Genomic DNA, 12,887 nt, shown 5'->3' with positions numbered 1-12,887 from the left:
ATTTTGGGTTTACATGCCCGATACTCAAACTCATGTAACTCTGTTAGATGCTCCATGGTCTTAGCGTGGGATGTGGGCTAGAGATTTTTTTTATGGTAGCGTTGATTGGTTTTCATAAATCGATTATGGATTTGGTGGGCGACTATTTCGCATTTTTATCATTAATAACGTTGTTGCACCAGCACTTATTTTCTTTGTGCTTTCGTAAATGGTTAAGATATGAAAATGTGGTTCGCCTGGCCGGTGGTGTGTGTTGAGTGCCAATCACGTCTAGGGGTATTTTGGGACGTGACAAGAAGATTAGATATTTGGCCAAAGAACCATGCCTTATGAAAGAAGGGTTAGCCTTACATACCTTTCCGTTCAACTATTCTATCTGTCGAATGAGCTGGCAGATCTAATCACAATCTGCTCTGTGAATGAGCTGGCAGATTTGATTATAATCTGCTCCTATAAATATGTGATATGACGTATTTTAGGAAAAGATATTAGGAGTTATTCTAGGAAAATAGTTAACAGGAAATCCCTTGATTTAAGGCTCCTATGAATTAGGGATTGATTAGTTTTTTCTGATCTTTTTGTTCTAGTATAAATACTGTACAGTTCTGTGAATAAAGTAAGCTTTGCACTCTCTGAAAACTTTCATGGTATCAGAGCGTGAGTTTTATCCCTAATACCATATGGGCAAAACAGATTCTTCTAGAACAGAAGACAAAAGTTCTTCTTCGACAGAAAATCAGATGGCACAAGGAGGCGATGCTTCTCACATGCCCTTCCAGTTAACTTCTCATAGATTAAATGGGAAGAACTATCTGGAATGGGCACAGTCCGTAAAGCTTGCAATCGATGGGCGTGGAAAGTTGGGACATCTGATCGGGGAGACGAAAAAGCCAGAAGTCGGAGACCCAAAGTTGAAAACTTGGAGATCAGAGAACTCACTCGTGATTGCCTGGCTAATAAATTCCATGGAACCAGTCATAGGTAAACCTTATCTTTTTCTACCCACTGCTAAAGATGTGTGGGAAGCTGTTAGGGAGACATATTCTGATGTAGAAAATGCCTCTCAAATTTTTGAGTTAAAAATTAAACTATGGCAAGCTAAGCAGGGTGAGAGGGAAGTCACTGCTTATTATAATGAAATGGTGTCTCTGTGGCAGGAATTAGACCAGTGTTACAATGATGAATGGGAGTTTCCGGTGGATAGTGTGAAAGCAAAAAGAAGGGAAGAAAATGAGAGAGTTTACCTTTTTTTAGCAGGACTAAACCGGGAGTTTGACGAGGTTAGGTCACGAATCCTAGGAAAGAACCCTTTGCCCTCACTTCGTGAAACCTTTTCTGAAGTTAGGAGAGAGGAAACTAGGAGGAAAGTTATGCTAAAACTTGATTTTAACCATGAACTAAACCCTGCCATAGACTCTTCAGCTCTTGTAATAGTGAAAAATGAAGACGACAAAAAGAAAAAGCCATGGTGCGATCATTGTAAAAAACACTGGCACACCCGTGAAACATGTTGGAAGATTCATGGGAAACCAACAAACTGGAAGAAGAAAGGAGTTGATAATCGTGGCTCTCAATATCAACATGGTCAGGCTTTCCAAACTTGTTTTGATCAGGGACAGCAATCTTCTCCAGAAACATCTCCATTCACAAAGGAACAACTGGAAATTCTGCACAAACTCCTTCAATCTCCACAATTTCGTCCTAGTGCACCAAATCCTTCTAATCCTTCTTGTTCTTTTGCTGAAACAGGTACTGTACCGTCCGCTTTTCTTAGTGTCAAATCTAACCAAATAAATCTTTGGATCATACATTCAGGAGCTAGTGATCACATGACAGGAAGTTCCCATTTTTTCTCTACTTACACTCCTTGTGCAGGGAATAATAAAGTCAAGATAGCTGATGGTTCCTTCTCTGCAATTGCTGGAAAAGGAACTGTTAAACTATCACCATCTCTTGCACTTCATGATATCCTTCATGTTCCAAAACTTTCTTGCAACCTGGTTTCTGTCAGTAAATTAACCCGTTCTCTTAATTGTCGTGCTATTTTTGACTCTGGTTTGTGTGAATTTCAGGACAAGGTCTCGGGGAAGACGATTGGCAGTGCGAGAGAATCTGGAGGTCTTTATTTTCTTGAGAATGGGAACAACTCACTACAACTGAATCCAATTTGTTTGAACTCTACTTATGTTTTGAATAAAGTCATGCTTTGGCACTATAGGCTTGGACATCCTAGTTTTTATTATTTAAGACATTTGTTACCTCAACTATTTAGAAATAAAAATCCGTCTTTGTTCCAATGTGAATTCTGTGAAATGGCTAAGCATCACCGATCTTTTTTTCCCTCTCAAAAGTATCAGGCTTCAAAGCCTTTTACGATGATTCATAGTGATGTTTGGGGACCATCTAGGATTTCAACAATGTCTGGAAAGCGATGGTTTGTAACTTTTATTGACGATCATACTAGAGTGAGTTGGGTTTATTTATTGAAGGACAAAACATAGGTAAAAAATGTGTTTGAAACTTTCTATGTCATGGTAGAAACACAATTTAATGAAAAAATCAAGATTTTCCGAAGTGATAATGGTCGTGAATTTTTTAATGAACAATTAGGAAGTTTTTTCAGAAAAAATGGGGTAGTACACCAAAGCTCTTGTCCAGATACACCTCAACAAAATGGCATTGCAAAAAGGAAGAATAGGCACCTTTTAGAGGTAACGAGGGCTTTAATGTTTACTAGTAAAGCTCCACAGTACCTTTGGGGAGAGGCTCTCTTGACTGCTACTTACCTTATTAATAGGATGCCATCCCGGCCTCTCAAATTTAGAACACCTTTTAATGTATTCAGAGAGAGTTTTCCTAGTTCTAGACTAACTGCAGATCTGCCACTGAAGGTTTTTGGGTGTACAACGTTTGTTCATATTCATCCTCATAATCGTAGTAAACTTGAACCGCGAGCTAAGAAGTGTGTTTTTGTAGGATATGCTCCAAGTCAAAAGGGATATAAGTGTTATGATCCACATGCTAGAAGGATAATTATCACAATGGATCTAACTTTTTTTGAGTCCCAACTCTATTTTACTACTCATCTTCAGGGGGAGTATCATGTAGGTGAAGATTCGTCTTTTTGGGATATTGAGGAAACTAGACATCAGACAAATAAGGAGCTAGACTTTACAATAAATGCTAATGTGAGGGATATAGGAGAAGATATGAATAAGTGTGATCCAAGAGATAATAGGGACTCAAGTGACTTAAATGATAAGAACTCTGATAATGAACCTGTAGAGCCTTCAGATGACAAAATTAAAAATGAAAACAGAGAACAAACAAAAGAAATACAGGTGTATTCGAGAAGGAACCGAACTCAAGGAAAAAGGACCGAAAATTCTCAACACTATCAACAGTCAATTCCGCGGGACCTTACTGGAATCCAAGGTAATCTTCCACCTGATTCTAATTCTAATTCCTTCTCAGATCTGGATCTTCCTATTGCAAAACGCAAAAGTGTTAGAAATCCCTCTAAATATCCTATTTCTATGTTTGTGTCCTATAAAAAGTTGTCTCCTAGTTATTCAGCCTTTACTTCACAACTTTCTAGTGTGGAGATTCCAAAAAATGTGCAGGATGCTCTACGAGTTCCCGAGTGGAAGGAGGCTATTTTGGAGGAAATGCGAGCTCTTGAAAAAAATGAGACATGGGAGTTGGTGGATCTACCAAAAGGAAAAAAACCAGGGTGTTCACCACCAAATTCAAATCAGACGGGTCCTTGGAGAGGTATAAGGCCCGCCTAGTAGCAAAGGGATTTACGCAAACATATGGCATTGACTATGTCGAGACGTTTGCTCCAGTAGCTAAGCTAAACTCAATTAGAGTTCTCTTGACAATCGCGGTAAATCTTGATTGGTCTCTTCAACAGTTAGATGTGAAGAATGCTTTCTTGAATGGGCAATTAGAGGAAGAAGTCTATATGGACCCCCCGCCAGGTTTTGAAGAGAAGTACAAGTCAAAGATAGGTAGACTTAGAAAATCTCTTTATGGCCTCAAACAGTCTCCACGGGCTTGGTTCGAAAGATTTACTCAATTCGTGAAGAAGCAAGGGTATGTGCAAGGACAAGCAGATCACACATTGTTTACTCGACATTCACTAGAAGGAAAAACAACAGTTCTTATAGTGTACGTCGATGATATCATCCTCACAGGAGATGATGTGGTTGAAATAAAAAATTTAAAGGAACGTCTTGCCTCAGAATTTGAGATAAAGGACTTAGGCCCGCTGAAGTATTTTCTTGGCATGGAGGTTGCACGATCAAAGAAAGGGATTATAGTCTCACAAAGGAAGTATGTTCTTGATCTGTTAAAAGAAACAGGAATGAGTGGTTGTAGACCAGCTGAAACTCCAATTGACCCAAATGTAAAGTTTGCAAAAGAAGGAAAATTGATTGATAGGGGCCAATATCAGAGATTGGTAGGCAAGTTGATTTACTTGTCTCATACTAGACCTGATATCGCCTTTGCTGTGAGTCTAGTCAGTCAATTCATGCATTCTCCACGAGAAGAACACCGAGAAGCTGTTTATCGAATCCTAAGGTATCTAAAGAGTTCCCCTGGGAAAGGGTTGTTCTTCAGAAAGAATGAGCAAAGAAGTGTTGAGGCTTATACGGATGCGGATTGGGCTGGTTCATCTACAGATAGAAGGTCTACATCTGGATATTGCACATTTGTATGGGGAAATTTAGTGACATGGAGAAGTAAGAAGCAAAACGTGGTGGCTCGAAGTAGCGCTGAGGCTGAGTATCAATCCATGGCACATGGAATTTGTGAAATGTTATGGCTCAAGAGATTATTGCAAGAACTAAGAAGACCTACGAGTCTGCCAATGAAGTTGTATTGCGACAATAAGGCTGCCATAAGCATTGCTCATAATCCAGTTCAACATGACAGAACAAAGCATGTTGAAGTGGACAGACACTTCATTAAAGAGAAGATTGAAGATGGAAGCGTGTGTATCCCTTTTGTACCAACAAAAGAACAAGTTGCAGATATTTTCACAAAAGGTCTTTTCAGAACTACCTTTGAGACCTTTGTCAGCAAGTTAGGCATGTTCGACATGTACATGCCAACTTGAGGGGGAGTGTCGAATGAGCTGGCAGATCTAATCACAATCTGCTCTGTGAATGAGCTAGCAGATTTGATTATAATCTGATCCTATAAATATGTGATATGACGTATTTTAGGAAAAGAGATTAGGAGTTATTCTAGGAAAATAGTTAAGAGGAAATCCCTTGATTTAAGGCTCCTATGAATTAGGGATTTATTAGTTTTTTCTGATCTTTTTGTTCTAGTATAAATACTGTACAGTTCTGTGAATAAAGTAAGCTTTGCATTCTCTGAAAACTTTCACTATCACTTGCACGTTCTCCTTCAATGCTCACGTTTCTACCTTCATTAAGGTTATACTATCATTAGAAAATCGATAGCTAGCATACATGACTAAAGCTAGAGAAAATTGGACAGCATCTCCTTTATTTATACGACTTCCTCCATATCATATATCGACTCCCAAACATCAATAACAACATTCACAATATCATAACAATACTCTTTATTCACATACATTATCCTAACCTCTCAATTCACTTTCAATCATCCATATCCATGGTCATAGCACACGATTACATTAATTCATACACAATGTCTATCCCATGCTCTTAACATCATTATAACATAACCAAAATCACAACACATCAAGAATCATGACTCAATCCAAGCTATTACTCAAAAATGACACTATTCCCACATTCATGACCCATTTTCTATTTCCTTCTACTATCCAAGTGTTTCAACTTTCAAATACCTTAAACAACATGGAAATACCATTAAACTTACCTTAGATAGTGTAGGAATGAATCTTGAGTGGAAATACTTCACTTGAACCATACCCTTGTTCATCTCCAATGGAATCTTTGTAGTCCTCTAACCCTTGGAAGCTTTCTAACACATAAACACTTGATTCTAGTCTTTGATCTTTGTGTTCCCTTGAACTTCAGTGGAATATGCTTAGAGAAGGGTTTTGAGCTCTCAACACTTGTAGAAGATGAAAATTGAAGTAAAAGAACCCAAGACATCTATTTATACAAACACTAAAAATCAGCCCGTCGGGACTTCCACGGACACTTATACGGTCCGTATAACATTGTACGGCCCGTATAAGTGGTCGTGGTTCACCAACCAAAAAATCATCTCCCTGCTAGGAGTTATACGGACCGTATAAATGGTCGTATAACTCCATTTCTCTGAAATGGATTCCGTCGTTTCGTTCGATCTCCAATCCTTATGGAACCTTCTTGACACTTGTTTAACACCTCATTAACCATCTAAGGGGCGTTATAACTCTACTCCGAAACATCGTTAAGTCATCATTAGCTTGGTACTCGTAAATCCTTTTCGATACCTATCGTATGCCTTGTCTTCTCTTGGCAAACTTTCTTTTCTTACCTCGAATGTCTTTGAAATCTTAATTAGGGTCATCAACGTCATTCCTAACTTATTGAAATACCGTATACTTCGTGCTCTTCGTTAGTCTATTCACTGTGCATCAACGGAAAAATTTTCGAGGTGTAACAATCTATCTGTCTCTCTCTCTCTCTCTCTCTCTCGATCTCGAGGCGATAGAGACCTAGAGGCTGCATGGCCGAAGCAGTCTCTCCCCAACTTCAAGCTGTGAGAGAACAAGTAAAAAACACTACATATGAGACCCTGTTACAATCTAAATAACATAGCCAACCATTAGTATGAAACCGATTGAAATTATTCACGGCAAGCCAATGATTAAATTTACTGTGGAGGAACTTGACGCCTTTTCTGTAGAAGAGGGATTACATCAAGCAGTTATTATGAAGTTCTCTCCAACAAAAACCTGATTTTCATCAGCTTCGGAAGGAGATTACAAAGCAATTGGGTGTGAAGAGGCAGTGTAATACTGGACAACTTGAATTTAGGCACCTGTTGCTAAGGTTTATGTTTATGAAGATTATGTACATGTGTTATCAAAATCCGTTGAAATATTCACGTTAACGGGGTAGCACGTTAGTTCAAATTGTTTCCATGGACACTTTTTTTTAATCCGAAGGAGGAGACTTTAAGAGCACTGGCGTGGATTTCGTTTCCCAATCTGCCGCCAAGTTTGTTTGCCAAGAAATCATTGTTATCTATAGCCTCTGCAACAGGTAGGCCGTTAGCTGTAGATTAAGCGACACAAGAAACGTCAAGGCCAAGCACAGCTAGGTTTAAGGTAATTCGTGATCTACTAGACAAGCACTCGAAGCGGATTAAAATACTTATTTAGATGAGAAATCTGGAAAACTTATAGAACATTACCAAGAATTTGTGTATGATAATCTTCCTCAATATTGCACCTTTTACAAGTATCAAGGACATGATCAAAATAATTGTTGTTTGATCCTAAAAAAAAATATAGAAAATGAAGAGGAAGAGGATAATCGAAACAGTGACAAAACTGTAAGTGATAGAGAGTAATTCCAAGGGGATTTGAGAGAATATTTAAATGAATGAACAGGAGCTGTAGTAGCTCATCATGGTGTAGGCGCTACAGGTTTAATAAACGCTCTGAACCACAAAATTCCGGGCAGCAATCAGCTCTTAAGGAAAAAGAAAAGGAGGGTGTTACAGAAGCGAGTTTAGAGGTTCTGCATGCTGAAAAAGGAGCTCATGCCTATGGTTTCTATAAAACAAGAGACTAGTTCATCTTTGAATAGAGACAAAGTTGTTGTGCAGGAAGGGGATGTTGCATAAGATTTGATCCCAGGAGCTTCTGCCAATGTTGATCAAGCACTAACTATAGTTCCTCAAATCTGGTGAAGCTTTGCAACAGAGAAGAAACAGTGAGAAGGAACAGGTTTCCACACGTGAAGTTGATGCTACTGGAATTTAATTGTTGGACAACAAGGGCTTGTCACACCTTCACCCATTGGAACAGATGCAGTTGTTAAAGATTCAGGTGGTAAATCTAAGGATAGTGAATTTACTATTGTTGAAAAGATGGGTAGGGGTAAACGTAATTCAACCCTTTTCTGAGTAAGAGCGTTCAGTTACCATTCAATGTCAAAATGGATTTGGCCTCTTGTCTGATCCACAAGATAATTGCAATCATGCTATTACACCAGTGAGCTCTACACATTCTGCAGCTGGGGTACCCTCTCAAACAAAAGATGATTCTAATGCTTCAGTTGAAAAGCTAGACATTTCCATTGCCTATTGATGGACAAAACAGTGGTTCAAGTAAGAAGAATCTATCTTCGAATCCACACGATGGGCTGATGAAGTTGAAGAGCATGGTTTATATGATGCTACTGGAGCATCTCCAGGAATTGAAAAGGAAGTTATTAATGATCCAATGAGTGCACAAAAATTATTCCTACTTAATTTCCAACATGGTTCTAGTGAAAATAATGTTTTGAAATTGATCAACAAGATCCAGGTGACACTATTAGGCAGCAACATGGTAGAAAAGTTTTGATGCCTACTCTGTCTTGTCTTGCTCTCATGAGCTTGATGTGGCACCTTCTCAAAATAATATTGTTGATTCAAAATTGACTACACCAAAGTCGACTAATGAAAATTTGGCATTATCTAATGGGCATGTAACTAGAGCTTCAACACGATCAAAATTAAGTCCAACTGCTACAGCTTTTATACCATCTATTAGCATGCTTGGAGCAGGAAAATGTGAGCTTCACTTGGGTTCCATAACACCTGTAGACTTACAAGAGTCAAGGGATCAAAATTATGCAAAGAAGCATGGGCAGATTAGTGCTTCATCTTGAAACCTACTGGGCAGCAACAACTGGTGTTAGCAGGTACGAGCAATGAAGTTGCAATTGTGAGTTCTAATGTGCAGAAATTTTCTATTCATGACAAGAAGCTTCTTGATGCATTAAGAGTTCTAATGTTAAAAAGAAGACTTCTCTTCCTCCTATTAACACTAGTCAACAACAACATGTTGTGAGAGACAATTCCAAATAGTTGGTTGGAAGTAGTACTTTCTCTCCAAAAAATTTCCAATCCACAAGGTGAGGACATCTTTGGAGGAAGAGGATATGTTAGATCATTGTTTTGCAAATGCAACTAGGATACTTCTCCTAGGCAACAACGCAACAACAGAAAAAATCACGGAAGAAAGAATAATTGGGATGGTCAGGTGACTGAGGAGGTTGCTCCAAGGCAATTACCAATGCGACTTGCAAGCAGAAGGCGTCGGTGTCAACAACTTCAACAAGATCTGATAAATCCAAGAAGAAGTCATGAACTACCAAGTGATTTTGGACAGGTTTGACAAGGAAGATAAGTTTCAAATTCAACAAGTTACACTATTTGGGCCGTCCTTTTTTTAACTCTTTCATATTTCAAAAGAAGTCTGAGGATGATAACTCAACTTTCTTCTTAACTTTATATTTTTTTCATTACTTAAGTATTATCATTTGTAATATCATTACAGAGTATGTTATAAACTCTGTTATGATCATAGGTTACTTAATTCGTTCAAGTTCTTATATTTTGCACGCTTGTTAACTAGTAAAGGTTCGTTGCCTCATTAGGATAAGTAAAGTAAGGCCTAGTCCCCTTTACTTGTACTTCTCCCTTTTGAGGATTTTTTATTATTATTAAGAATATAAAGAAGACGGCTAGACATATTGTCTAGTGGTATAAATTCGTTTAAAAAATATATATTAGCTTTTCAATTATTATTTTTTTGTTTAGCTTCCTTTTGTCAATTTGAAGAAGCTCATTTAAAAGAAAATGCCCTTAATGGTTCAGACGAAATCAAGAGGAAAGACCACCTAACCAACAACATTTCCCCTCCCAACAAATATTGAGGACCCTTAGAATGCAACTTTTCAGTTTGTCTCTACAGAAAGGAAAATTTTGATTTACCAGCAGCCACATACCTCAGTCAACCAAATACTAACTTTCTTCAGAGGTTTGACTATCAGAAAGAAAACTCTTTGTAAAAACTTTGACTGCAAGTAATCTAGTTTTTCAACAATTAGCAACCCCTTCTGCCTCTCAGTTGCATAACCACGCCTGCATGCAAAAGTTCACGACTTTAATACAAAAAAGAGGTGTAAGGGAAGGTGTAAAGAGATGGGAATTTCAACAGAAAATAAATGAGGAATAAGATGAGGTAGGATTAAAGTTTTTAAAATTCAAGTAAATCATTGAGATAACTGTGCTAAACATAATGATTATATCATCATAATTACTATCTCAAGAATTAGGAATTTTTCCATACTGCATGTAGCTCAAACCCCATATGTAAGGAGTTCTCTTTGTTATTAACAATCAATTTCAATAGAGTTCTTCTCTCTTCTTCTATTTGCACATTATAGCAGAACTGCACATTATAGCAGAACCTTTACGATCTTAGTAATGTGAAAGAATCTAGAAATTCAATCCAGAACCTTAGGGAAATGAGTGGAGGGTCCAAGACCTTTATAAACCCCTTTAGATATCCTCATATATCCTATTTGGAACTTTAATATCCCAACACCCTCCCCACAAGTGTATTGCAATTTTGGGATTCATGCATAACTCTGAATAAGGACTTACACGTCTATGAATGGACTTGCTAAAAGTTAGCTCTGAATGTGAAAGAGTTTGAGCATTTAACCCAAAACCAATTAACCATAAGGTAATAGTAGATACAAACTTTATAGACTCATTAGTTTCCCTTGTACATCTAATGTAGACTTTGACTCAACAAGCAGCTTCTCCAGCTGGCGAGCGGCCTTATGAAACTAATCCTACCAAACTTTTATTTATTTTCTATGTTTTACTAACCACGCTTCTTTCAGATGAGTTTCCAACGACACCGTATCTTCTTCTGCTGCTGATTCTTCTAGCAACTGTTTCTGAAGGATCTTCTCTCTTTTTTCCCATGGTAGTAGAGTTTGAATGTTGAACCCATCTGAACATGAATTTCTGGTCATTGTTTCAGAAAATCTAATTCCGATCATTCTTTTCAAGATATTAGAGTTTGGATATTGATATATCAGAGGTTTTTTTTTTTTCTTTTTTCGAGTTATCAGAGTCTGGTTTGAGTTCCCTCTCTGAATGTTGAATTTTCTGTCATTTTTCATGAGAAGTCTATTTCTCGTACTTCTTTTTTATGGTATCAGAGTTTGGTAATTGAGCCCCTCCTCAAAATATTAAACTTTTATCAAAAGTCTTCCTATAATCTTTTTCTTCATTGTAACAGAGACTCAGAGACTACTCTGTAGGAGTTCCTCCTCTTTAAGGTTAATCTTCCGAGTACTCTTTTTATACTCTTTAATTGTCAATTTAAGCCAAACCAATGATGTCTTAGATGTTTGAGTCACCTTAACTCTTCCCAGGGGTGAGAATAGAATCTTTGCGTTATGTGCTGGAAGAAGCAACTTTTTTTGCTCTCAACTACTAGCTACTTTGGTGGAGAAATAATTCTAGCACCACTTTAGTTTCTGGTGAGTTTTTTGAAGAATGTACTTGTACCTCATCGATTGTGCAACGATATTAAAAGAGTTTATAATGGTCTTCGTCTAAATTGCTCGGACTCTTCACTTTCAGTGTCACACTAGTGTCGACACGACGTGGGTATGGGTGTGGGATCCGTACCGTATTTGGTCAACCGATTTTGGGTACTTTGACCAAAATCGACTGAGAAACTTGGGATATATAAAATAGTTTTTGTAATCAAAACAAAATCTAAGGTAAATTTGAAGGAAATGGAGTACCATGTTATAGAAATTAATCTGTCAGTACATTTCCTTATATCACTTTCTGGGATTCTCCTCTTGACCAATAATTTTCTCCTCGGAATACCTTGTAAGCTTTCCACATGATGTCTCATAATTTAGATATATAACTCTATTTTTAATTTAAATTATTTTTAGCCGAATCCCCGCACCAGTATCAGTACCTGGATCCGTACACCCAAATCTTAAAATTTTAGATCATGAAGCTCGACCTCTAGATCCACACCCGTATCGGACATCCACTGCCGAGTCGGGGCAACTAAGGTCTTCGTCGCTCCACTCATTGCCTTAAAGCTTTGGGTTGGATACTCATGTTCCTTCACATGGTATCAACGCTAAACTTTAGTTTATCTGTTTTGACAACAGATTCTCTTTAATAATCTATACCTCTAGGCTTCCCCCCAATTTAGCCCATCCAACCGTTGTCGGCTTTTATCTTTCACACTATCACACCAAGGAACTACTCCTCTTCATCTTGAGTCTTCTCTCTACTTCAGGTACATCGTGAAAAGGAAAATGTCAAAAGAGTCGAAGAAAATATAGAAAATGTTTTTCCAAAAATTGAAAGAGAAAGAAAAATCTTCCATCCACATGTAAATCCTAGAACTTTGTTAAGGATATTAAAGAATGAACTTCTTCATTGCTATGTGGATCCCAAGGGGTTAGACGCTCAGATTCTTTCACAAGTTCACTATTACAGCACTATTCAATCGGTTGTTCATTATTGCAGTGAACTTTTTAGTATTTCTTGCAAACCCAATGTAAGGTCTCAAAAATTCTCGTAATTAAAATTCGGGCAAAAACGAGTTTAGAAGAGTAATCGAGCTAGCCTCGCATGACATGCAAGCCCACCTAGGGTAGCAAGGGCCTCAGTATACGTGAAAATGCCTAAAGAACCACTTGGAAGAGGCTCCAGACGGGAGATAACCAAAAGGACTGAGGAGTCGAAGAGAGAACAAAAGAAAGAAAATTGAGCAGGCCTTGCCCAAACTGGACTTTCGGGTGGAAACAAAAGACCACATGCAGTGGGGTTGCAGCGCAAGCCTACAGGTCAGGCAAATTTTGCCACCTGTGTTT

General features: G+C 38.0%; 1 protein-coding gene across 5 annotated transcripts in view; it reads right to left on the bottom strand.

Moving 5' to 3' along the window:
* Positions 1-12,887, bottom strand: part of LOC132636094 (uncharacterized) — a 45,357-nt gene that overhangs the window by 23,033 nt on the left and 9,437 nt on the right. For all 5 annotated transcript variants that reach the window (XR_009581012.1, XR_009581013.1, XM_060352788.1 and 2 more), the window contains one exon: positions 9,966-10,101. Coding sequence is in view for 3 of the 5 variants with exons in the window: in XM_060352788.1 (XP_060208771.1) it covers positions 9,966-10,101 (136 nt within the window). In the remaining 2 variants the exon portion in view is untranslated. The remainder of the gene's footprint in view (positions 1-9,965; positions 10,102-12,887) is intronic.

This window comes from Lycium barbarum, chromosome 4, assembly GCF_019175385.1.
Source record: "Lycium barbarum isolate Lr01 chromosome 4, ASM1917538v2, whole genome shotgun sequence".
Lineage (NCBI taxonomy): Eukaryota > Viridiplantae > Streptophyta > Magnoliopsida > Solanales > Solanaceae > Lycium > Lycium barbarum.
This window is presented reverse-complemented; position numbering and strand designations above follow the sequence as displayed.